Source organism: Dasypus novemcinctus, chromosome 13, assembly GCF_030445035.2.
Source record: "Dasypus novemcinctus isolate mDasNov1 chromosome 13, mDasNov1.1.hap2, whole genome shotgun sequence".
Taxonomy (NCBI): Eukaryota; Metazoa; Chordata; class Mammalia; order Cingulata; family Dasypodidae; genus Dasypus; species Dasypus novemcinctus.
The window spans coordinates 5,574,925-5,597,194 of record NC_080685.1 but is presented as its reverse complement, the minus strand read 5'-3'; the positions used below and the strand labels follow the sequence as shown (position 1 = coordinate 5,597,194).

The window sequence follows — 22,270 nt, the reverse complement described above, 5'->3', positions numbered from 1 at the left end:
CCCCTGGTTGTCTGTTCTCGGTGTCTATTTGCTGCGTCTTGTTTCTTTGTCCGCTTCTGTTGTCGTCAGCGGCACGGGAAGTGTGGGCGTCGCCATTCCTGGGCAGGCTGCACTTTCTTTTCACGCTGGGCGGCTTTCTCACGGGCGCACTCCTTGCGCGTGGGGCTCCCCCACGCGGGGGACACCCTTGCGTGGCACGGCACTCCTTGCGCGCATCAGCACTGCGCATGGCCAGCTCCACACGGGTCAAGGAGGCCCGGGGTTTGAACCGCGGACCTCCCATATGGTAGAGGGACGCCCTAACCACTGGGCCAAAGTCCGTTTCCCCCTTCTGGTTTCTCTACTGCGGTTGCAGTTAAAGAGCCTCAGGTTCTGGCATCCTGGGAGCAGTTGGGGAGCTGAGCCCGTTTCCTTTTCCCGTAGTCTCAGGCCCTTTGCCAGCCCATGACCTCTTCTCATAGTGTCTCCAAAAGGGTAGCCAGACTTCTTCCCTAGTGGTTCCGGGCTCCTCAGAGCAAGCCTTCTGAGAGGGAGAAAGCAGACACGGCTCGCTTAAAGGTCAGGCTTGGATCTGGCCTGGCGTAACTTCCACTGCACTCGGTCATGCAAGCCTCAGGCAACCCAGTTGCAATGTGGGAGGGGACTACCTCTGGTCAGGAGTCCCATTTCCCTGGGGGCCATTTTTAAAGATAAGCTTCTACAGTAATAGAGCTTAAAATACTTCATTTTAGACAGGTTGTATTATGTATGTGGTGTTAGTTTAAGCTTGGATTCCAAGGGTAGTCAGTTGCAATAACCAAGAATCCATACATGGGGTACAGACTTACAGCAGGGGCTGCCACAAGGATCAAAAGGAGGGCAGGTAATTGGATATCTTCAGGTGGGGAGGGGAGTCTGGAGCTTGGAAGGGAAGGCAAGCATGCCCCTTACTGCTTATAGTTAGCTGGTACTCTGGAGCAGTCCCCCTTGCTGGTGGTGCTACATTTAGTAACATCTGTCACTGAGGTGGCAGGAATCTTACAGAGCACCAAATCTAACCTCTAACCTATGAACTTATCTCTCCTCACTTCCTCTGCCATGTTCCTTTATAAGCTAGACACAGAACTGCATTTTTCTAGAAAGTGTGTGAAATAATCGCTTCTCCTTTAGAAATTGCATTCTTTAGAAAGCGTACGTGTGATACACCCAAATTTCATTGGCCCTGTCATGTTTGTTGTTGTAGAACGTGCCAATAGAAGCATTCACCAACTGAAGTGTGCCTTGAGAGAAGGTGATGTCATGGCTGGAAAAGATGCACCAGATCCTTCTTTTGGCGCCAGTGAAGGAAATGAGGACACTGACACTGCCTGGCACGAACTGCAGCACAGCCATGCTGGTGTGTGTGAGTGAGTGGATGTCAGTCCTACTGCAGCCCAGGCCATGTGGTGCATGTGTGTGAATGTCAGTCCTACTGCAGCCCAGCCATGTGGCGTTTGTGAGTGGTTGTCAGTCCTACTGCAACCCCGCCATGCGGTGTGTGTGTGTGGATGTCAGTCCTACTGCAGCCCAGCCATGTGGTGCATGTGTGTGGATGTCAGTCTACTGCATCCCGGCAATGTGGTGCATATGTGTGGATGTCAGTCTACTGCAGCCCAGCCATGCAGTGTGTGTGTGTGTATGTCAGTCTACTGCAGCCCAGCCATGTGGTGTTTGTGAATGGATGTCAGTTCTACTGCAGCCCCGCCATGCAGTGCATGTGTGGGTTTTTCAATCCTTCTACAGCCTAGCCATGCAGTACATGTGAGTGGATGTCAGTCTTAGCCTTTAAACTCCTTTTAGAGTATGTGTTGATGTTTGTCCAAGCAGAGCAGTGACTCTAGTCCAGCCCCTAGTGCTAGTGTTTCATTTCTGAGACACAAACCAGGTCATATCATTCCTTTGTTTAAGTTTTTTCCTTTGACTTCCCAATGCTGATAAGTTACAGGTCAAACTCTTTGGTATGGCATTGCAATGTTTTCCTAAGATGGCTGCAGTCTCATTTTTCTATCCTTCTCCTAGCCATCCACACCACATGGCCATGTTCAAGTCATAACAACCTGGCCTTGCCCTTATACCTTTGTACCTGCTATGCTGTCTACCTGAAGCCTTCTCTGCTTGGTGACCTCCTGCTTATCATCTTTGAAAACAAGTCCAATTAGGTGCCTCCTCTTCTTGTAGCACTATGTGTTATTCCAAGTCCAAAATAAACTCATTATATTATTTTGTATCTCTTAGTGTATCTTTCTTGCTCACTGGATTCTTAACTCTTAGGTGGTAGAGATTTTCTCATGTTTATCTTTGTATCCCCCGTGGACAGCACAGTTATTGATGTATGACATGTTTAAACAATATCTGTTGGACGCATGGAAGGAGGGTCGGGTGGTGATAGACCATGGCTCTCCAGTAAGCTTAACGAGCCCATTGCTTTTTGCTCTGTAGTTAATCAGCTCAAAGCTTTGTTGCGTCAACAAGTGAGTAAGGAAAGTGAGATATCTCCATCAAGAAGACGAAAAACCTCCCCCTTGGTAAGTATGAACTTTTGCAACCTGACAAAAGTATTATTTTACGGTGTCATTTCAGCAGTTCCTGCTGTGGACCAGTTCTAAGCAGGATGCGCTGCTAGTGTAAAGCATTAAAAGAAGTCCTCTCCATTTAGGTTATTTTGGCTGGAGAAGAGACTGCCCATAGCAGAAGGAATCCTGATATTTTAAATTTATTATTCACTTGAAAAATGTGTGTGAGAAAACAGTTTGGAGAATTTACTTTATAACTGTCCACAAATATAAAAAGGGAACAATATATAGAAAAGGTAATGTTTTAATCATTTCCTTTTTAGAAGCTTATTTCTGTATTTGATCATTTTAAGAAGTTAATTCTAGGCTTCCTATGCAATACCCTTTATTTTGAATGTCAAAACTGAAATATGTAGTGTTACTCTACATTTAAAAATATACATTATACAATTGTGTAAGATGAGAAGTTACACTGTATTCTAAAACTGATTTTTTTTTTTTTTTTTGCTTTGACAGAGTGTATCATTCCTGATAGAAGTAATGTGATTGCTAAATGTAGAGATAGGTGCGTGTGGGAAGTCTCTGGACCAGGTTTAAATGCCAAAATAATAGTTAGGTCTTAGGTCTATCTGGGATCTGTCACATCCTTTCTACAAGGATCTTATTCCTGTCTTACAGGGTTTTTGCAATAGTAAGATAAGATTATATATTTGAAATTCTTTAGAAGTCTGTGAGGTCTGACACAAGTAGAATATGTCATAACGGCAGTAAGCACATTGCATTTTCAATGCGTGGCAATAGTTGGATACAAAGCCTACATGCTAGAGACTGTGCAGACATGTCACTTTTCCTTAATTTACCACTGAAATGTCTTAATGGTACCCTATATTAATACTTCATTCTAGCCTGACACATATTTTTATGCTTAATCACTACTTTAGATAAATGTGCTTAATACTCTTAGTTATTATTTATAGATTATAATTTTAATAAAACATTTCATCATTCTGTGAATTTATTACTGGCTTCTAGAATGCTCTTAAGCATACAGTGGGTAGAATGCTTTTAAGTTTTTTAGGTGAAGTATTTGTCTCAAGCTCTCCTCTGGGTTCATCTGACTGGTTGACCCTGATTTTCTCTTCTCCTGATTTCCTTTTTTATATATGTGTATTTAAGTCTGATGTTATGGTATATGATTTTATAAGCCACTTCAAAATAACTTAAGGATAACGTAAGATATACATTAAAAGTCAGTTCCAGGAAGGCTGCAGAAGTAAATAGCAATAACATTTTTTTTTCCTGGAAATCTCAGCAGGCTCCTCAGTGAAATGTATTTCACAGTTTGGTGTCACATGTATCTGCTTTGGAGCTGTAGTGCTTGGAGACCTTGTCTCCCAGAATAGAAAAGTCTTGACTTGCCTTGGTACTAAACACTAAAAAAAAAAAAAAAAAAAAGTGTTTTGCTAATGTGCCCTTTATGAGGTGGAATTTTTTGTTGACACACACTTGGCATCAAAAACTAGTCTTAAGAATCCTTTTTAGGGACCTATTCTGCAGTTTTAGCTTGTAATCCTCTTCCATGGCAGCTTCTTAGAAAAAGTTGTCTCCTTGTAACTCAGCATTACTGAAGGGGATGGCTCAAATAACATCCTCGAATAGCAACTCATCCGAAGCCAATTAGACTACCCCAGCATTTTTACATTTGCCATGCACTTTTTATAGTCACTTTCACTTTTCATCTTTAAAATATGATAATAGAGCCCCTAAATCTTGTCCACTTATGGAATTTATATGACAGAGATAAGAAATACCATTAGCTACAGAGTGATCTGTTTCTTCCTATTTGAGTTTGCTGAAGGCTGCCAATGCAATATACCAGAAATGGGTTGGCTTTTATAATGGAAATTTATTAGGGTAATAGCTTACAGTTCCAAAGCAGTGAAAATGTCCAAATCAAGGCATCATCAAAAGATGCCATCTCACCAAGTTGTAGGTGTGGACAGTCAGGCACACGCGGCATCACCTAAAGAGGCTTTCTTTCGGAGCCCGGCTGTGGGCGATCAGCGCGTGGCAGGGCATAATGGCAGCCTGCTCTTCCCTCTCCTCTGCTCTGGGCCTGTGGCTAGTTCTGCCCTAGGCTGCTCTGTCTGTGGCTTCTTTTTGTCACTGCAGCTTTTACTGTTGTGTCTGTGGTTTTTTAGTCTGCTGTTTATGAAGGACTCCAGTAAGAGGATTAAGATCCACCCTGAATGAGGTGGGTCACATCTTAAGATTCTCCTTGCCAAGAGTGCTTACTTTCAGTGAGTCCACACCCACAGGAATGGATTCACTCTAAAAACATATATTTATGGAGTCCACGAAAGAGTCAAAGCAGCACACTTCCCAATGTATATATCACATCAGTGCTAAATTGAGTATGGAGGGGTTATACTGATTCTTTGCTAAATCCAAACATATTTACTTTTTTTGTTTTACCTTAGAGGTCATCAGAATATGAAGACACCAATATGCCTACTGTGCACAATCTTGTTCCTATCATTAATGACCAGTCTCAATACATTCATCATTTAGAGGCAGAAGTCAAGTTCTGCAAGGTAAGTTTCTTCTTACTGTTTTTTTTAATCTGGTTACATCATCATCTTTTTGGTGCGTCTCTTTGCCATGTGGGGGCCTTGTGCCTCTCTGTGCTGTGCAGGGGTCTTGTGCCTGACCATACAGGTCTGGGACTCCTTTTTTCTTTTCTTTTCTTTTTTTTTAGCAGGAGGTCTTAGGGATCCAACCCAGGTCCTCTGTGTGGTAAATAGGAACTCAATTGCTTGAGCCATAGTTGCTTACCGTAAGTTTCTTGTTGAGAGTTTAAACCTACCTAAACTAAAGTTTATCTGAATTATACCTTGTGTAAAACTTTGCTACCATTAATCTTCATGGTCGTAGCTACACATCGACAATTGCTATCTTTGTATGATTGAGAAGAATGTCAGGCATGGGGATAAAGACTCTTGGCCATGCCATTTTTGATGGTTAAATTTCTCATCAGTCTTTAACTAGGCCTAATTATTTGATATTATACTTTTGTGTTTCAGAATTTTTCCTTCCTACTCCATTTACTTTAGTCGGGCTGATGATAAACTCTGTAGAACACTGATTCCAGTCATTCTCCCACGCTTGTTCAGCAAGCATGGAAGCTTGGTTCAACAAGCAGGGACTCTACTCTAGTAGACTAAATCTCCTCTGTTGTCATCGTTAAGGACCTTTCCTGGACCTCAGATGATAAGAATGGCTCATAGGAGATACTTAGAGTAATGCTCTAGGAGCCAAAAGCATCACCTGTGGCTTGTAACTTTAGAAGGTTGGACTGCTCAACTATTACATATGCAGTTTAGTGAGGTCATTAATGCTATCAACCATTTTTTCTGCCTTCTTAAAGTATGTTAGTGTTTTAGTTTTTTTTCCTTCCTTTTTAAAATCAATGTCAGTATATCATTAAATGGTGTGATGTTTTTATAAGAGCTACTGACATCTTTTGCATCATAGATTACATTTTGGCTTCTTTTCTAAGGTGCAGGATCAGTATGTAATTTAAGTAGCTGTGAATGTTTCATTGTCTTAACTTTACAAGAGAGTTCCTGATTTTAGTGTGTTATTTTCTGGTTGTTCTTACAGGATATAATCATTAATAGAGCGGCATTGTTCTGAAATAATCCTAGGAGACATTTCTTTAACAAGCATCTATTAACTCCTAATATGCTATGGCGGTAACACTTAAAATACATAACAGAATTAACTTCGCCATTTATTTGGAAAGATAGTGCTGTTACCTCCAGACACCACCAGCAGCAGCCCAGGAGAGAATATAATGTAGCCCTTTACTCTGTGATATAAACTATGATCTTAGTAAGAGAAAGTTACTGAAAGCTAGTATCTTCAGGTGTGTTTTTTTGGGGAGAGAAAGATCTTGAACCAGTCTTGAAGGAGTCCTGTCATTTACATCAGCAGAAGTGAGATAACAACTTCCAAGGCTGAACAGAACAGTGAAAGGGTATATTCAGGATGAACATGGTTTCTTTGTGAGAGCCGTGAGGCATTGCGTCTATCTTTCTGCAGTGGAGAATGCCTTCTAGAAATAATTAACATGGAACTGGAAAAGTGGAATAGAAACCTTGAAAGTCAGTGTAAAATTTGATCTTTTTAACAGAAGAGTAATGGGGTGAGTGTAATGTTGAAGAGGACTAGAAATATTTTTTAATTATAGCTTTTAATTGCAGCTTTGATTTTTCCTGAATAAAATAATTGAAAGAAATTTGCATATCTTGCATAATAACTTTGATTACACTAGTAATGAAGATGAAGTTAATTATTGTACCATGCATCTATATAGATCTGACATATTTTTTCATAAAGTGAAATGCTGCATGCTGCTCAATACTAATTTAATGTTATTTATTTGTAATTCTTGGTTTTACAAAACCCTGCAAGACCAACGAAACATTCTTTCCAGCGAACTGTTTTACTCACATGGACTGGCTATCCATTTATAGATAATCATCTTAATTTTTTACGTCTTTTTATCTCACAGTGTCTTCCTTTTTAGTTGTCTTTCAGTTTTCAAAAAGTTATTGGCATTTGATCATATGTTGATAATATATCTTACCGTATACTTTTGCAGTCTACCTGGTTCTTAAAAATCCTTTAGTTAAGTCTTTTAATTAAACCCTTTCTGTAAGACTTAATGCCTTGGGGAAACCACATAGTTGTGAGAAATAGCCATCAGCAGGTTCTCTGCCATACAACTTATTGTTTGGCAGCTGATCTTTGAATTGCTCTGTTTGTCTCAGTATTATTGTAGTATTCCAAGAAATTGATAGAAAGTGTCCATGCTTTGTAACATGCTGAGTTCTCTAGTAATCAACAAATAAAAGCAGTTCTTCAAAATGTTTAACACATTTGGTGTTTTTTTCTGCTTTTTATAGGAGGAACTCTCTGGAATGAAAAGTAGGATACAGGTAATTGTACTCGAAAATGACAGGCTACAGCAAGAGCTAAAATCTCAAAGAGGAGAGGAGACAATGAGAGAACAAACACTTCTGGATGCTTCCGTGAGCATTTCTTTTTTAAGATTTATTGATTTATTTCTTCCCACCCCCTCATTGTTTGCACTTGCTATACTTGTTCGTCTTCCTTGTCTCTTTAGGAGGCACCAGGAACCGAACTTGGGACCTCGGATGTGGGAGGGAGGCACCTAATTGCCTGAGCCACCTCTGCTCCCTGCTTTGTTGTGCCTCTCATTGTGTTTTCCTCGTGTCTCTTGTTGTGTCATCTTTTTGCATCAGCTCACCACGCTTGCCTGTTGCATCAGCTTGCTGTCTCGCTCGTTTCTTTAGGAGCCAGTGGACACCGAACCCATGTGGTACGCAGGAGCTCAATCACTTCAGCCATATCTTCTTCCCTGTGAACATTTCTTTAAGCCATATATTATGATCTAAGTTTGCTTAATTGGAAAAAGGTGACAAACCTAAAAATTAGCCTGATAAAAAGTTTACAGTGCTGTTTGAGAGGAAGATTTGAGCCTAAGACAAAAGTATATCTTGTCCCAGTTATGCTTACCTTCCTTCTTGCCCTCTCCTTCACCCTTCTGAACTGTTTAGAGTCTCTCTTGAAGTCTGGCAAAAGTACTAAGCTGGGATTCTCTCGGAGCCTCAAAAATGAAAATTTCAGTGCAGTGGAATGAGTCCTCAAATGCAGTGATGCAGTGCTGCCCAATTTCTACTCCTGTTTCTTTGCTGAGCATACCATTTATGTTTCTTCCGTATAGAAAGAGCAGGTCTGAAAACAGGACATGTGTTCTATTGGAAGGACTTTGAGGCCTTGTGCTACATCCAGAAGCTGTTCAGAACTTTGGGTTTCTGTTGAGTTTCTGTTTCTTAGTTTCTGTTAGATTTCTCTCAGTTTCCCCTGAGCTCTGAAATGCAGCAAGTCTATTAGCAGCATGATGCAGCAGATAGGGATGTTGGCCTCAGGGTCAGGAGACCAAAGTTAGCACGGTGCCGAGAAAACTAGGGTTTAGCAAGTAACTTTGGAGTGCTTTCTCTGGCTTAATCTTGTGGGTCCTCAGTTTCTATTTTGGTAATTTGATAAGATTGACCTATATTAGTAGGCTTTAACATGATATTTACTCAAGGTATTTGTTGGCAGTGCAGATTCCTGGGCTCTGTCCCATGAGAGTCTGAGTCAGGTCACCTGGGTTGAGTCCTAGGAATATGAATTTCTAACACATTCCCCAAGTGATTATAATATTAATGGGTCACATTTTGAGGAACTCCTGGACTATATAGAGATGATCGCTTTAGTTCTTAATGCAAAATTCTTGTGGTGATATTTAAGTAGCATTTAAACTTGGTATTTCCTTATGTCTTCTCCTAGGTACTTTTGCCTCAAAAATGTTTTGCTCTCTTTTGTTATAGGAGGCGGTGAATCACAGCTTGTTCTGCTTTTTGAGACAAATTTGAGGTTCCATGAGGAAGTTTTAATACTTGGCGTGTTACAGCTTTACTTTGCAATTGGCGTTGGTGGTTTTGACTTAGTTGTCATTAGCAAATCAGTTCTTGTAAGAAAACTATGATTGTCTTACTGTTTTAGCTATGTTTCCTCTAACTTTTGTGTTCAAAGTGTTTTGTTTGTTTTTAAACCCTCTGAAACATTTATAAACCTTGAGTTGTATGTATATTGAAATTTGCCATTTAGATGCAGGTGATTTTGTTAACGTTGAATAATAAAGTAATTAGTAGTTTGGTTTATTTCTTAGTAATTATGTTTTAGTTAGTGATCAATAATTTTTCCTCACTATATAACTTTTTTTGAAGATTTAGATAATTATTATTAATGATTAAAAATTCAGTCTCAGTTTATTATGATAATGCCAGTGTGAAGAGGCTATAGCCAAACAGAAAGTGCTTAGGAGTAGCTCATTTTAAAAATAAATAGATTCTTTATATGAATTTTCTTTCAAATTTATAGTCACTTAGCTAATAGTGACTCAATTATTCATAGTCTGCAATATTTATATTGATGTGGGCTATGGGTGGAAGGCTCTTTGTCTCTTCAGAGATAACCCAAGCTGTTTGACTTGTGGGTGTGGAACGGTAAGAGGCTGCAGTCATGCCCTTAGGGACAATGGCAACTGCTCCAGTCCCAGGAAACAGTTTAACAATGCAAGGGCTATAAACTTTAAGTATTTAGGGGAAATGCGAAAACCAAATATGCTAAAGGCTTATCTAGAATGTCTGGAGTCCATGCTAAAAGCTTACCTAAGATGTGGAAGATATATATGCTAATTGAAGCCTATTGAACTGAAACAAAGCGACCATTTGGCCTTTCCTCCCGGTATAAAAGACATTTGAAAATCTTGTTCAGGGCTCGGGATTCAAACTGAAAGCTCCCGAGTCCGGCCAGCCTTCAATAAACCATTTTTCCTTCTCAAAATCATTCCTGAGTCCTGGCCTCTCTATACACAAATAATTGAGCCTCTCTCAAATTCTACAACAATATAATAGCAAAGAAGTAGAAGAAGGGGAAGTGAACAGGAAAGGAAATTATGCAGACAAGTGAATCAGAGGGCAAGAGAAGTGAGTAATGCAAAAGGGGAAGGAAATAGTGGTAAAAGCACACATGTCCTTACAGTATGAACAAAGGAAACTTGCTATAGAAAACTACAGCCATACATTTAGAAAGGACAAGGTTTTAGAGAAGTTTCCTTTCTTTAAAACATTCACATGAACTAAAATGCAGTCCGAACATTTAAGTGATTATTGTAGATATGTCTTGGGACCTTGATATCTTTTTTTTAAATTAGAGAAGTTGTGGGTTTATAGAAAAATCATGCATGAAGTCCAGGATTCCCGTATACCACCTGTGTTAGTCAGCAAATGGGTGCTGATGCAAAGTACCAGAAATCTATCAGCTTTTATCAAAGGTATTTTTATTTGAGGTAAAAGCTTATAGTTAACAAGGCCCTAAAGAGTCCAACTCAAGGTTGTTTTCTCACCAAAGTCTGTTGCTACGTGTTGAACCAAGATGGTGGGTGATCTCTGTATGGTCTCTCCTTCCTTCTCCCTCTTAAGTCTCCAAGGTCCCGGCTTCTTCTAGTCTCCCCCTTAGGCTGGCTTAGGGCTCATCTCTTTCCCGGGTCTTTAGCTATTTGAGCCTTCTCCTTTCTGCGTGTCTTCTTCTGTGTGTCTTCTTGAGCGAGTGTCCATTTTTATAGCCCACCAAGGGAGGGGGAACTTAACCTGAGTTATACTCTACTGATGTAATCAAGTCAAAACCCTAATCTTAACATAATTTAATCAAAGACATTTCAGCTAAATCTAATAAAATCAAAGGGTATCACGGCCAGGGGAACAGACCAGTTTGCAAACATAATCTCTCTTTTTGGCATTCATAAATAATCTCAAAGTGCCATACCATTTTATTATTAACATCTTGCATTAGTGTGGTACACTTGATACAACTGATAAAACCACATGATTATAACTGTACTATTAACTATATATAGTCCATGGTTTAATGTACGGTTCAGTGTTTGTGTTGTATGGTTTCCAGGTATTTTTTAAAAAATTTTTATTCTAGTCACATGTATGCAACCTAAAATTCCCCCTCCCCTTTTTTTTATAGTTAATGCAAACTTTATTTACGAAAGACTCTTAAATTAGTTGCATCATGCCATGCATACATGCAGAATACAGTGACCCTTCAGGGCTACAGGGGTACGACCTCACAGACTCAAAGGAAAACTGTTAAAGAATTTCTAATAGTTAAAAGCTAGGAAAAATTTCCCCTTTTAATCATGTTCAAATATATTGTTCAGTGCTGTTAATTATATTCGCGTGTTATAATACCATCACCACCATCCATTATTAAAACTTTTCCGTAGCCCTGAATAGAAACTTTGTATGTTTTTTAGTTATATTTATTTCTTTTTAATTTTTTTATTAGAGAAGTTGTGGGTTTACAGACTAATCATGCATAGAATATAGGATTCCCATATACCATCTGCAGTTAACGACTTACATTGGTGTGGAATATTTGTTAAAATTGATGATAGCACATTTTGTAATTGTTTTAATTTTTTTTCACATTACCTTTGTTAAAATTGATGAAAAAATATTAAAATAGTACTATTAACTGAAGACAGGGAAGTGTTGGACTCCTCTAGCTTCTTGGCCATTTTGCATAAATGAATTTAAGAACATGCCAGTTTAGTTAGGCCAGTAAAAAGAATGTTTTGGGAAATGGGGGAAAGAACAAAGCTTTCTGTGAGATGGGAGAGAAGGGTGGTGTGGCTCCTCTAGGCAGAGAAAACGAGTCTGCCTTGTGTAGTTACTTTTTAAACGGTTAATTAGTCTTCCCCCTCAGTAATGCTAAGGGGATGAGCCTGTAAATGAGTTTTGTCTAGGTTCTTTTTTTTTATTAAGACTTATTTATTTCCTTCCCCGCCCCCGTTGTCTACTATGTCCATTCACTGTGTGTTCTTCTGTGTCCACTTGTGTTCTCAACAGGCTGCACTGGGGATCTTTGTCTCTTTTTGTTGCATCATCTTCCTGCGTTAGCTCTCCGTGTGTGTGGTGCTGCTCCTAGGCGGGCTGCGGTTTTGACTCTTGTACAGGGGTGCCTCCTTGCACGAGGGGCACCCTTACGCGGGGCATCCCTGCATGGGCCAGCACTCCTTGCATGCCGCAGCACTGCGTGTGGGATAGCTCATCACATGAGCCAGGAGGCCCTGGGTATCAAACCCTTGGACTTCCTATATGGTAGGTGGACTATCTGTTAAGCCACATCCGCTTCCCTGTCTAGGTTCTTGATTATGCTGCAGAAATGAATTTCAAGAGCTCATCAGGTTAGGCCAGTAATTTATTAAGGTAGGGAGGGAAGTGAAATGGGGGGAAATAACAGATCAGGAGTCCTAAGTAGAGAGGAAGGGGCTGAAAAGTGATAAAGCAGGCTGATTTATCTACTACAATTCCCCATTATAGATTATAAATCCCTGGGTTTACTTGCGTATTGATCCAGGCGGGGATCAAGAAGCCAGAATAAGGCACGAACAGGCACAGGGACAGAGCAAAGGCAAGAGAGAGCAAAAGCATTTGCACTTGCTTTTTAAACGATTAATTATTCTGCCCCTTCGCTAATGGCAGGGGAGGAGTCCCAGCTCTTCGCTGTTTTGATAGATCACCCCACCCATCAATCCCCAAGGAGGGCCCAATGATAAAGTCCTTGGTGAATATCTGGGGCTTCCCCTGGCTTCCAGAGGAAGTCTCATTCTCGATGGCAGAATCTCGTGAGGGTCTTCCAGCAGCCATCTTGGGTATACTGATGTCCATGTGGACTCCCTGCCAGGTTCCCAATCCATCTGTTGATTTCTTATTTAGCCTACTTCAGGCCCCAGCTGTTATTGGTTACCCCACCTATGAGGCCTGTTTAGAATATCTGGGGCCAATAGAAGGTCCCTGAACTAAGGTCTCAGTGAGGTCTTGCAGCCATGTGTTGTCAGCCATGTTGTAACTTGTCTTCTCCTTCTTTTCCTGGCTAACCTGCCTCATAACTATTGTCCATACTTTATACTAGGTGTAACATATTCCACCCTATTAATAACATCTTGAATTAATGCTGTACATTTGTTATAATTCATGAAAGAATATTCTTATACTTCTACTATAAACTATAGTCCATCTTCTATAATAGGGTCCCCTGTGTTATACAATCCTATGTTTTATATTTTAATTTTTATTCAGTAGCATATATGACCTAAAGTTTCCCCTTTTAACCACATTTACCTATATAATTCAGTGCTGTTAATAATACTCAATAATGTGCTACCATCACTACCATCCATTTATAATCAACCTAAACAAAAATTCTGTACAAATTAAGCATCAACTCCCCATCCTCTAACCCCAGTCTATCCCCTGATAACCTATATTCTAGATTCTAACTGCATGAATTTGCTTATTATAATTACTTAATATCATTGAGCGCATACAATATTTGTCCTTCTGTGTCTGGCTTATTTCACTTAGCATAATGTCCTCAAGGTTCTTCCATATTGGCACATACAGCAGTATTTCATTTCTTTTTACGGCTGATTAACATTCCATTGTGTGTATATACTACATTTTGTTTATCCATTCATTGGTTGATGGATACTTGGTTGCTTCAGTCTTTGGTCAGTTGTGAATAATGCCACTACGAACATCAGTGTGCAAATATCGGTTTGAGTCCCTGCTTTCAGTTCTTCCAGGTAGGTACTTAGATGTGGGATTGCCGGGTCTTATGGTAGTTCTGTATTTAGCTTCCTGAGGAACTGCCACACTTCCACAGCAGCTGCACCATTTTACATTCCCACCAGCAAGGAATGTTCCTGTTTCTCCACAAACCCTCTAATACTTGTAATTTTCTGTTGTTTTAATAGTAGCCATTCTGCTGAATGTAAGGTACCTCATTGTGGTTTCCATTTGCATCTCCCTAAGATCTAGTGATATTGAGTATCTTTTCATGTGCTTTTTAGCTGTTTGTATGTGCTCTTTGGATAAATGTCTTTTCATGTCTTTGGCCCATATATAGTATAAATAGGTTGTATGTCTTTTTATTATTGAACTGTAGGACTTGTTTATAATTCTGGATATTAAACCCTTATTGGATGTGTGGTTCCAGACAAAGTTTTTTTATGTGCAAAAGTTTTTAATTTTGAGGAGATCCCATTTACCTTTTTTTTATTTTGTTGCTTCTTGCGCTTTGGGTATAAACTCTAAGAATCTTAGTCACTGCCTAACACAAGATCCTGAAGCTGCTTCCCTACATTTTCTTCTAGGAATTTTTTAGTCCTGGTTCTTATATTTAGGTCTTCGATCCATGTTTTTTAGCAAAGCAATTTTTTGATACATATTAATAAAGCATAAATCTATCCAAAATGTATAATCAGTGGCATTTGGTACAATCAGATAGCTGTGCTTTCACCACTTTAGTCATTTCTAGAGCATTTTCATTATTCCAGTAATAATAATAATAAAACAAAAACCAAATAAAAACAAACTCCTCACTCTTCAGTCTCTGTCTCCCCTGCTGTACATAGCTGCTATTCTGTTTCTCTCTCTCAAGTTTATTTGTATTTATCTTATAAAAGCAGATATTATGAATATATATGCAATATTCATATTTTACATGAGGTTTCCCTATGTTATATAATTCCATGTGAACAAACAGTCAACAGTGAATAAGTGTTCCTCTCTTTCCATATCCTCTCAACATTTACAGTTTTATGACTTTTTAATAGTGGTTAATCTAACAGGTGTGAAATGATATCTCATTGTAGTTTTGATTTGCATTCCCCTAATCGGTAGTGATGCTGATTCACATCTCTTTACTAGTTATTCATTTGTTAAGATCTTCTATTTCTTCTTGAGTCAGTGTAGGTAGTTTCTTGGTATCTATTTTAATATTAATCTTCTCTCTTATTTTCTTGTTACAGAATTGTTGCTTCCACTTCTTGTATAGGTAAATTAATTTCAGCAACGCATGCATGTTGCTGTATTAGGGGATTTTAAGTCGAATAAAACTTGTTAGAATATCTTAAATATAATTAGATCAGTAGATACTCCCTTTAAACCCCTTTAAAATTTTTATTAGAGTAATATGTATAAAATGGGAAATTTCCCATTTAAAAGTACTTTCATATGTGATATTAATTGCATGCACGCACAGTATCATGCTATTAACAACAATTATCCATTACAGAAACTTTTCTGTCACCCCAAACAGAAACTCGTGTCCATTAAGCAATAACTCCCCATTCTTTCCTGACCCTAGTCCCTGGTAACCTGTAATCTACTTTCTGTCTCTATGAGTTTACTTATTTCAGGTATTTCATGTAAGTGAAATCTTATAAATTTGTCCTTTTGTGTCTGGCTTATTTCACTTGGCCTGATGTTTTCAAGGTTCTTCTATATTGTTGCATGTATCAGAACTTTCCTTTTTATGACTGAGTAATATACAGTGTATGTATATCACATTTTATTTATCCATTTTTTCTGTTGATGGACTCTTGGGTTGTTTCCACCTTTTGGCAATTGTGAATAATGCTGCTATGAACATTGGTGTGCAAATACTTGTTCAAGTCTCTGCTTTCAATTTTTTTGGGTATACTTAGAAGTGGGATTGCCTGGTCATATGACAATTCTGTACTTACCTTACTGAGGTACTTACTGTTTTGTTTTTTTTTTTTAAAAGATTTATTTTTATTTATTTAATTCCCCTCTCCTCCCCCGGTTGTCTGTTTTTTTCTGTGTCTTTTTGCTGCGTCTTGTTTCTTTGTCCGCTTCTGTTGTCATCAGCGGCACGGGAAGTGTGGGCGGCGCCATTCCTCGGCAGGCTGCCCCTCCTTCGCGCTGGGCGGCTCTCCTTACGGGTGCACTCCTTGCGCGTGGGGCTCCCCTACGCGGGGGACACCCCTGTGTGGCACGGCACTCCTTGCGCGCATCAGCGCTGCACATGGGCCAGCTCCACACGGGTCAAGGAGGCCCGGGGCTTGAACCGGGGACCTCCCATGTGGTAGACGGACGCCCCAACCACTGGGCCAAAGTCCGTTTCCCGGTACTTACTGTTAAACTGTCTTCTAGAGCAGCTGTGCTGTTTTACGTTTGCACTACCAATGAATGAGAGTTCCTTTTTCTCTTCATCTTCACCAACACCTTGAATTTCCCTTTTTCTAAATAGTAGCTATTTAGTGGGTATGAAATGGTATCTCAGTGTGGTTTTGATGGACATTTCCCTAGTGTCCAAAGTTGCTGAGCATCTCTTCATGTACTTATAGGGCATTTGTTTATCTTCTTTGGAGAAATGTTTATTCAATTACTTTGCCCATTTTTTAACTGTGTTTGTTTTTTGGTTTTGAATTATAAGTCTTCTTTATATATTCTGAGTATCAATCCCTTATCAGATAGATGATTTCCAAATATTTTTCCCATTCTGTAAGTTATCTTTTTACCTTCTTGATAATATCCTTTGATGCACTAAATGCTAAATTTTGATTGAACCCTTTTACCCTTTTTTTATAAGTCATTTATAGAGTCCCATTCACCAGCTGTGTGGGATCAAAACCCCCTCTCAATTGAGAGGTAGAGTGGTCATTACCATCCCAGGGTCCTCAGGATTGAGGAATAAAGTATGGATTAGAATGGACTTATTGGAATTCTACTATAGAATTATTGTGACTCTTGCAGTGGAAGAAATTATATCATTAATGTGGAGACAGTGGCCATGGAAGTTGCTGAAGGCAGGGAGAGGAAAGAAGAGGTGTGATATGGGGGCATTTTCAGGACTTGGAGCTGTCCTGAATGATATTGCAGGGACAGATGCTGGACATTGTATATCCTGCCATACCCACTGAATGGACTGAGAGAGAGTGTAAACTACAATGTAAACTATAATGCATGCTGTGTAGCAGTGCTCCAAAATATTTTCATCAAATTCAATGAATGTACCACTAATGAAAGAAGTTGTTGATGTGGGAAAAGTGAGGGATGTGGGGAGTGGGGTATATGGGAAATGCCTTTATTTTTTAATGTAACGTCTTGTGTGATCTATATCTTTTAAAACTAAAAAATATATTTAAAAAATCAATTGCAATGTTATGTTAGATCTTGCCAATGTTATAAATGTTCAGTGTTTTTAATGCCTTCTTTTGAAAAGTAATTGAAATGTTTAATACTGAGAACTGCTATTTAATTATGACTACATGGTTATAATGTGCCCAGCACTGTATCAAGCACTTTATTTACTTTTTCATTTCAATTTCACAATAATCACACAAGGCAAGTGTTACTGTCTCTATTTTCAAATGAGTAAATTAAGGTACACAGTAATTAAGTAGCCTAAGTAACTGGTCTAATGTCAGAAAGATAGAATGTGGCAAAGCAGGGCTCTAACCTGGAATAATAGAATGTGACAAAGCAGAGCTATAGCCTGGAATTGTGTGATTCCCCAGATCCATCCTTCTAACCTCTATTTAGACTGCCTTTTTGCATGTATCAGGAATAGCTTGTCAATATTGAACCAAACCATCTTTGTTTGCCAGAGCTGAAGTTTACCACCAACAGAAGAGAGGACCCTCTTCTTTCTTATCTCTCCATGTTAGCCCTGAGTTTGGATGGGAGCCAACAGGATGTTTAGCTTTTAAACTAGTTTATGACCTAGAATTTGAAGAAACAGATTTATATATATATATATATATATATATTTTAAGATTTATTCAATTACCCGCGCCCCCCCCCCCCTTGCCTCTTGCTTGCTGTCTGCTCTGTGTCTATTCACTGCAAGTTCTTCTGTGTCTGCTTGTCTCCCTTTGTTGCGTCATCTTCCTGTGCCAGCTTTCCGTGGGCTCAAGCTGTCAGCTCTCCACAGACACGGGCCAGCTTGCCTGCACAAGGAGGCCCTGAGAAGCAAACCCAGGGCCTCCCATGTGGTAGATGGGAGCCCAACTGATTGAGCCACAGCCGCTTCCCAGCAAATTATAGTTGAAAACTAAAGCCATGTTAAGTATGTTATATTTCATTCCTGTCTTCATTTTTATAACTTTTCCTTATCAAATTTCTCTTCATTGAAGTATTTTTTCAAGATTTGAAACAAAAGTTATTATATTATAAATATGCTAATTATTTTAAATTTTGGCATATGTACTCATTCAGGGATCTAGGAGTTTTTTTAAGTAGAAAATTTCTGAACCCTTTATTCCTCTCTTGTTGTATATGCTGATATCCAGCTCTCTTGCTTATTTGCATTATTGCCTGTACCTATAGATACTTGAGTTTGCAACACCTGTGTTATACAATATGACCCTAATAGCCTAAAATTAAAATGATTCTTAAGTTGTGGTGTAGAAGCATATGCTTTTTCACTTTCCTTTTAGGTAAGGATCAATATTCCATTTGTAAAATGTGCAAGTTTATTTTAAAGCTCAATGGCAATTGCAATTAGTGGCACATTTTCTTTTAGGAAAACATGCAGAATTCTTGGATTGCAACAGGTGATGCTTCTGGGGTGGATGAAGCTGCCAAGAAACCATTGTTCTACAGCCACACAGAGCTGGTCAAAGATGCATCTGCTACTGAGGCTGAGAAATGGAAGCTGGAACTGGTGAGTATGTGGGTGCTTTTGGCTCACCTCTTCTGGTTATGTTTTAAGATAGAAGGTGTTTTGGCTTTGATTGATGATTAAATGCTAATATTTTATGAGATGTTATTATTTTCATCCACAAATTTAATTGTCTCAAAACTAATAGGAGGGAATCATTTTATTTTGAAGATTAAGATAGAATGTTAATTTATAATTTTAAAAAACTGTCAAGCTTGGTTGTCCTGACTAATGAACTTCCCCTCTAAATAGGAAAACTAACTGGGGAGCTAGGTTATCAGCAGGGTTTTTAAACAGAGGCAGGAGGCCTCTTTTAAGAGTCAAATGATTAATAAGAGTCTGATGCATTTCTTTAAGAATGTACTTGCCAGATATGCTAAAAGAATATGATGTCTCTAGTACAGCATTGTGCTTGGCAGACATAACTTAAAGTTTATGTTTAGATCCAACAATTTTTAAGGATACAGAATTTAGAAAAGAGAGCTGAACTCTCTTTGTGACAGTAAAATCCCACACTGTAAGGGGAGAGGAGAAAGGAATTGAAATTACAAATTCAGTCATCATGAATCCAAGCATTTTTGGTTCACCAGAGTGTCAGAAGAACCAAATGATGTATACAAAAGATAATTTGAATAATAAACTGAATAGTTTTATAACCTTATGAAATCTGATTACTTGTTTGAACTCTGTTCCTCTACCCTCAGATTCTTGGCTGTCTGCCTGAGTAGCATTAGATGTTGTAACATCCATGCTAGCTTCATTTTTAGTAGAAACATTGTTACTGAAAAATTCTAACCCCTCAGGTGTCTGGTCTCTTTAGGTTACCAGTTAATTAACAGTGTATTATTCCGTCTCCTCTCACTTAGGTCCGTTTATTGTTATTCAGTAATGTCCCATCTATTATCTATTCAGTACCTGCCTTACAGCAGTGTCATGGAGATACAGAAATGAGGAAGCCACTTTTGCTCTGCCCTGTAAACTCACAGGCTTATAGAAGAGAAAGACGCAAATAAATAGCAGTAAAGTGAAAAGTGCTGATGTAGATATTGGCACCGTGGTCATGGGAACTCTTGGGGAAGGAGAGCTTGAAAAGCAGGATTGAGGGAAGTAGAAAAGAGGAACTTAATCCAGGAGGAGAAATTACTTGGTATGAATTCTATTTTAATACAAAATGATATTTTAAATCCTTTAATCAACATTACAGACCTTTTCTCCCCTTCTTGCTATCTTGAACCCTTCTGTACATTAAATTTAACATGTCAGAATTGATCAGCAATGATGAAAGAGTAAGAATAACACCGTAAATGGAATGTTTCCAAGAAAAGAGACAACTAATGAATCACAGTTCACCATGCATTCATTAGCCTCAGGCATTAGTTTCCTAAAGGCTCTCTCTCCCTCTAATCTCCCTCTTCTTTCCACACTTTTTCTACTGTCTATCAAATAATACCTTTCTTAAAAATAAACCTAAAAAGACTGAATTGCATCTTTTTTTACAGTTGAATAATTCTATGACAGCTGCTTAATACTGATAGTGTTAAAGATCCATCTCCTGAACTGTCCAGTTTGCCTCAAACTACCTTTCCAGACTCATTTCTCATTCTACTCTTACCACTCTCACAAATCTAACTCTAGGCACTGGAGACCACTCACTACTTGCTGCTTCATAAATGTATTACCCACTTTAATTGCTCTTTGAAGAACTGTTAATTTATGTAATCATCCCGATCTTAAATGTTTCCTTCTCCTCCACTACTTCTCAAAATGTTTTCCAGCCTGCATATCTCCTATTCATCCTTCCCTGATTGCGTACTGCCACCCTCCCTGTCTCCCCCATTAGAATGTCTTCTCTTAGTATTGTGTTTGTGACTGCTATAGAGTCATACATATGGGTTTTTTCTTTTCATATGAAAGGTCAAACTCTGCATTTGTGTGCTCTGTGTCCCAAACCTCTCACTTTTTCCAAGGGTTTCACTCTTGTATATATACCTCCTCTTACTCTTGTATCATTTTTACCTCTTGACCAGGTTATTCTGAGCAGAATGTATGCTTTAGTGGCTTCTACTAAAGTAAACAAACACCAAATATATTGTCTGGACTCTACAGTCCCCTTCAGCTATCACTCTGCATCTTAGCTCCCCTTTGTACCAAAACTTTCCAGTTGTCTGTATTCATGTCTCCATTCCTCACCTGCCATTCTTTCTTCAGCAAGCTTCGATTGGGCTTCCACCCCTGGATTCTACTAAGCCTTCCCTTTTTAAGGTCGTGAATAACCTCCCCCTGTTAGTCTTCCTGAACCTTTGTAGGCATGCAGCAACAGCTCTTCCTGAAATGGCTGATAACGCCAAATGGCGTCGGCTCGCGCTGCCTTCCCTGCGCGCGCCAAACTTAAGTCTTCCTCTTCCCCTGGTAACAGGAATCCAACAGCCTATCGACATCACCACCTTGCCGCAACCTATAAAGATTCGCCACGCCGCAACCTATAAAGATTCGCCACGCCTCACCAACCCCCTCTCCCTGCCCATATAAGCTGTAGCACTTCCTCCGTAAACCAGACCTGCGCCACGAGCCTGCATCTCCAGAGCGGTCCCTGTGTGTGAAAGTCTCTGTGCGTCCTTACCTGCTCAGCTCCTCTTCTGGGCTCTCCTCGGCCGCGGTAACCTCGGCACAGCAGTGCGCCCTCTCCGGTCCGGCTCCTACCGACCCTCTCCACGCGCCCTCTATCTCCCCTGCTCCAGCGGGGTGGAGCAGGCGGCATAAGTGGCTGAGCAGGAAGTAGGCAGCAGAGAGAGCAAACCCGCTGGCCCCGCCTGGCGAGGCCCGGAGAACAACAAACCTTGGAGTAGCATTCTATGATAGGTACATTAGTTGGTTACACCCTCCTCCTTTACATTTTTTAATCACACAATGTAATACACGTTCAGAAAAGTACACAAGACAGAGATATACAGGTCAATGATTTAGCTTCAAATAAACACCCATGTAACTGTCACAGGGTCAAGAAGTGTGACATCTTGCCTCAAAAGATAATGCCCCTCTCAGTCAGTGCCCCTTATGCACTTAAAACTATTACTATTTTGTTTTTTATGGTAATTGCTCAAGCATACATCCATAAATGTTCTGGATAAGTTCTTTTATTTACACATAATATAAATGGAATCCTTTAGTAAGTATTCTTTTGTCAGATTTCTTTTATTCAATATGAGTACAATTCATCCTTATATATATATATATATATATTCAACTTATATAGGTAATGACACTTTTCGAAGGTGGTTTTGTTAGTTTACATTCCCACCAGCAACATATGATTGATAATATTGTTCCACGTTCTTGCCACCACATTATTGTCAGGTTTTCTTGTGAGTTTGTAGTGCTTTGTCATTGTGGTTTTCATTTGTACTGATTACTAGTGTGGTTTCATATCTTCTCATTTATTTTTTGTTTGTTTGGTATCCTCGTTTGTGAGGTGCATGTTCCACCATCCTGCTCATTATTTTTATTGAATTAGTTGACATTTATTTATGGAGTTCTTTATATATTTTGTTTATATGCCCTCT

General features: G+C 39.3%; 1 protein-coding gene across 6 annotated transcripts in view; it reads left to right on the top strand.

The window, feature by feature from the left end:
- Nucleotides 1–22,270, top strand: part of SDCCAG8 (SHH signaling and ciliogenesis regulator SDCCAG8) — a 260,026-nt gene that overhangs the window by 33,057 nt on the left and 204,699 nt on the right. For 5 of the 6 annotated variants that reach the window (XM_058309409.2, XM_058309410.2, XM_058309412.2 and 2 more), the window contains 5 exons: nucleotides 1,223–1,375; nucleotides 2,458–2,543; nucleotides 5,012–5,125; nucleotides 7,502–7,627; nucleotides 18,573–18,713. In XM_058309409.2, the coding sequence (XP_058165392.1) occupies nucleotides 1,223–1,375; nucleotides 2,458–2,543; nucleotides 5,012–5,125; nucleotides 7,502–7,627; nucleotides 18,573–18,713 (620 nt within the window). Of the gene's footprint in view, nucleotides 1–1,222; nucleotides 1,376–2,457; nucleotides 2,544–2,674; nucleotides 2,828–5,011; nucleotides 5,126–7,501; nucleotides 7,628–18,572; nucleotides 18,714–22,270 lie in introns of all 6 variants that reach the window. The other variant, XM_071207328.1, reaches the window with a different exon arrangement.